Here is a 4450-nt window from a genome sequence, read left to right as displayed (position 1 = left end):
CATGGGACCGCTGAAGCACTTGTTCCTCTCTTAGTTTCATCTTCTCAAGTAATCATACACTGAAACTCTATTTGGATTTGCTTGAACTGGACCAATGTAACATAGATGTGAGCTTCAGATTTATTTTTTTTTTTTGTTTTTTTGAAACTGTCAGCCCTGGACTTAAAGTATTCCCAGTCCTTTAGCAGTTTTGCTAAAAAAAACCCTGCTCAGTTTTGTCTGAGACTGCATGCTTGTGTGCAAAAGCACTTTTTATCCAGGTTCAACAAAATCAGTTCTGGGTGCTATACTGATTTTCCTAAAGCCATGTTTCTCCCTTTCTGGCTTCCTCAGTGCCTTCCTGGCTTTCAAATTTTCTTTCAACCTTTTCGTGCTTGCTGCTATGGACCGATAAGACTTGCCCTTGCTCTTGCAGTGATATTTTTTCAGAAAGTGCATTTAGGGAAGCAAGTAGCTTTTAGGTAATGACTAGCTTTCTCTTGTCTCCTTAAAGAAATGAAACCAGAACTAGTCTTATACAGCTGTCTCTAACTCAGAACATTTGGTTGAGGTCAGGGGTACCAAGGAACAGAAGAATAAGTGACATACTTCAGAGATACTGAATTGTAGCTACTTTAACTGTCGAGCAGGAAACACTCTTGTCTCTGGAAAGCTGCATTTCTCTCTCTCTCCAGTCAGTGGTCTCCATCAATGCAGGTACGGGTTTTCCCTGCGTACACATTTTAATTTTTTTTTTTTTTTAAGCAGCTAGATCGTGGCCACCACACAAGCAAAGCCTTTTTGTGTGTTTACAAATATGCGTGCCTGTATCTAATAAATACTGTGGCAGAGAAGTAAACAAACTCCTCTTTCAAAGGGCAAACGTCTTTAATAATGAAGTCTGAAACCCTTTCATTGCACGTTCTGCAAGTTTCCTCAGGGTAGAACAGTTTGTATAGACCACTTGGTGCCTGACTCCTTGGGAATTTCCTCTCAACACGCTGTAGGACAAGGGAGAAAGAAAAGGCTAAAATATGTTGCTACTCCAAATTCTTTCCTTCCTGAAACGAGTTATTCTAGGCCACTCCACTTGTCCTCTGAAAAATTTTGCACTTTGCTTTCTTGAAACAAGATCAGCTTCATGGTCTAAAATGGTGATGCTGCTAGTTGTGCATTTTTTTTTTTTTGTCAGTTTTCCACCATCCTAGTTCATTTAGGCATTAAGATGGCTTGATTTTGGTATTTTTTCAGGGGATATATGTATAGATTTCAGCATGTGGGATCCAACATCTTGAGAATGGAAATGAGGAGCTGAGAGAGCTGTCACAATGCCATGCATAATACTGTGTGTAGATCTCACGGTTATTTAGGTGGAACCTTATTTTTGGTGGAAAGGAATGGCTGCTGCAGGGCCTGTGGCTAACAGTTGTGTCCATAGATGTTGATGTTTAACTCTGCATTTCCACATCTGTATGGAAACACCCTCTTGAGGCAGGAAAAAATATGTAGGCAGGGATTGTGGTACTCGGAGTACTTCTGTATCGCTGTTGGAAAGCCAGCTGACCACGTGTACCAGCTGGGGCTACTTTATACTCTAAAACTAATGCCTTTTTTTGTGTGTTTTTGTTTTTTTCCTACAAACCATAAACTTTCTGACAATGCTGCCAGGTGGCTTGACCTACTTAGAATTTGCTTCTGAGTTTGTGGCGTTTCTAGGAATTTGTGTGAGTACGCCTGATGGGGAAAAGCTTGGTATCTGACCTTTGCAGCACCAAGAATTGCTGTTCATCTGTTACTGTTTTGATGTCTCTTGTGCAGAATGTACACTTTGGTCTCTTAAGAATGAGATAATGTGGTGTGGTTTTTTTTTGTAACTTCCAGAAACTTGTTCATGCCATTCAAAAGTAAGGTTACTTCCATCTTTTAAACGTATTACAGCACGAATAAAGACTAGAGCTTTATCTCCTGGTCTTGTACATCTCTGGCACATTACTGAATAGGCTCTCAGATAGGAAGCTGAAGACTAGCAGTACTGTAAATTGCATCCTTCGGTATTTCTGTGCGTAAAATTAGTGCAGTAATGGATTATAAAGCTCAAAAAACCACACCCCATGTCTAGAACACAGATAAAGCATTAGGCCATTAACACCTTTATAGGAAAGGACTGTTGTAGGCCAGACTTGAACTTGGTGTTATTGCCACCTTAAGTGTTTCTACCTACCTTCCGTAAAACTGTATGAAGAGAGATTTAAAATATGTTAAATGCAACATCATTTGTTCTCCTACAAAAAATGCATGCTTTTAGTCAAGATGGAAAAGTCTTTGATTCTTAAATTAACGTCCTTTCTTTGCCTTAAGGATCACTCAGGTACCCTGAAGAATAGTCTTCTCCAGGTGGATCAGAACTGTGTTCGTAACTCTTACGATGTCTTCTCTTTGCTTAGGTAAGATTTTTGAGAATATTCTCTGTAGCTGTTGTAATTTCTTAAGCACGTGTGGAAGGAGCCTTCCTAAATACAAAAAAAAAAAAAAACCCACCAAACAAAAAAACCCCAAAACAATTAAAAAAAAAACCAAAAAAAAAAACCCCACCAAACAAAAAAACCCCAAAACAACCAAAAACCAAACCCAAAACCTTCTGGACTGGAAGTATCTCGGTAGCGCCGATTTACCACTGGTAGCGAGGAGATGGGCCTTGATGGATGTTTCTTGGTGCTCTCTAGACTTCTGCTATGAGGACGCTTGGGTGCTCTGAACTAGAGCTGGCTGTGGAGCTGGCCCATGGATTTGCCTTGCCAGTGTTGAAATCCTGGAACTTCTTTGTTGGAGTGGAAAGCCCCTACTCTGTTCTCCTCAAGAAAAATAAACTTTATTTAAATAAATGAGAGCAGTGGAAAAAAAAAAAAAGTAACTTGCCAAAAGTTAACTTGTTAGAATGGTGTTGAAAGAAAACAGCTACACACCTAAGTGTGGGTTTTGTGTGGTTTTTTGGTGGTGTTTTTTTTTTATGTTGAGCCACTGAACTAAATTTACCTTTTGCGTGGTTCTCCCTTGCAATCTAGAAAAGAGTCAGGACCCAGTTACTCCAACATGTTTATGGTATAAGAAATGTATGGTCACTGCACTTCTGGGTGGTTCCTTAGGTGTCTCTGGTGGCGAAAACCATGAAATGCTAGTATGAAGATAAACAAGAAGGCCTTTTTTTCAGATCTGCTTTAATTATAATAGTTCAAGAATGTTAGCTGTGGGGAAATGTAACAGAGATTTTAAACACTGTCAGTAGGTTGGTTTTGAGGAATCTGCGTTTAAAAGGCACTTTACAAGACAGGTTGGTAACCTCAGTTCTGCAGTAATAGCAATAGATGCACTTTTACAAAGGAAACCCTTGAAGAGGAAATGCTTAATATTCTTTCAAAAAATCTTTGGAAAAATGCATTTGGTTTTATCAGTTGTAAAAGTCGAATCCATTTGGTAGTGCTAACAGTAGGTGTCACTGTTGCCTGTATGAAGCGTTCGCTCTGTAGTGAAGAAAGTGGTAGGAAAAGTTAACTCTAGGTTGCTTACTCAGAAATCTTTCTTTTATAAGCGCTCTTAAAATTTAAAAGCACTGTTTCTTGATTCTGTAAAGCATGTTTAAACTAAAGGCTGCTTTCTAAATGTCTGTCTTCTGTACTGCTAATGGAAAACAACCAGGGGATGTGTTACAAAGTTCTGGTTACATTCTGGCACAGTCCATTAGAAGAGAACTCTTATACTAACATTAAGTCTCTGTTAAATAGAAAGCAAAAAACGTGTGCCAGTCATCCTAATTCCTTTGTTCATGGTTTTTTTTTTTTTCGCATTTCCTTTGCACTTCTTTGTAGTATGAAGCACACTCCAGAAAAAACACTCGCTGTTATACCAGCTTTTCATGAACTTGACCAACTGGAGCCTTGTCTAATCTGAACTGTGGTCCTTCTTCTGACAGTGTCTGACTGTCTATCATAAAGCTGACCAGAAATGAAGATGTTGGCTTTGATAAAGCTCCCCTTGCTGGCTGCTCGCCAGTGCTGCTTTGAAATCTGATTACTGGAGCCATGCGCTTTGCTCAGTCTTGGGACGGCGAGGGTCCAGGCGCTGTCTCTTACAGTTTCTAGGTGTGCTGTTGGCGTGTAGCCCCTGTTTAGCCCTGCCTCTGAGCTAAGGTGTCCTCCTTTCTTTCTGTTTTGTCCTAAAAGGAGCAGGTATTTTTCCAGTCCTCGACACCAGGCTTGCTGCTGGTTATGTTTCAGTGGATTCTACCTACCCTGTCAAGGAATATATATTGCATTGTCTAGTTCCAGCAAAAGTTAGAAGTTGTAATTTGTGACTGTACTATTATAAACTATATGACTGCTATAAACTGGGCTATTTTTGCCCATTTCCTTCCTAGCTGGGAAAGTTCTTCAGGAACTGAGGCAAAATCCTCCATGTACCCTGAATCCTTTCTATT

General features: G+C 39.8%; 1 protein-coding gene across 2 annotated transcripts in view; it reads left to right on the top strand.

Annotated features, from left to right (window-relative positions):
* UVRAG (UV radiation resistance associated) overlaps positions 1-4450 on the top strand; it is a 100558-nt gene that overhangs the window by 13336 nt on the left and 82772 nt on the right. For both annotated transcript variants that reach the window (XM_035892690.1, XM_035892691.1), the window contains one exon: positions 2338-2423. In XM_035892690.1, coding sequence (XP_035748583.1) covers positions 2338-2423 — 86 coding nt within the window. The remainder of the gene's footprint in view (positions 1-2337; positions 2424-4450) is intronic.

Source organism: Egretta garzetta, unplaced genomic scaffold (assembly GCF_000687185.1).
Source record: "Egretta garzetta isolate BGI_Z169 unplaced genomic scaffold, ASM68718v1 scaffold323, whole genome shotgun sequence".
NCBI classification, from domain to species: Eukaryota; Metazoa; Chordata; class Aves; order Pelecaniformes; family Ardeidae; genus Egretta; species Egretta garzetta.
Note: the sequence above shows the minus strand (reverse complement) of the source record. Positions and strands in the feature narration are given on the sequence as shown.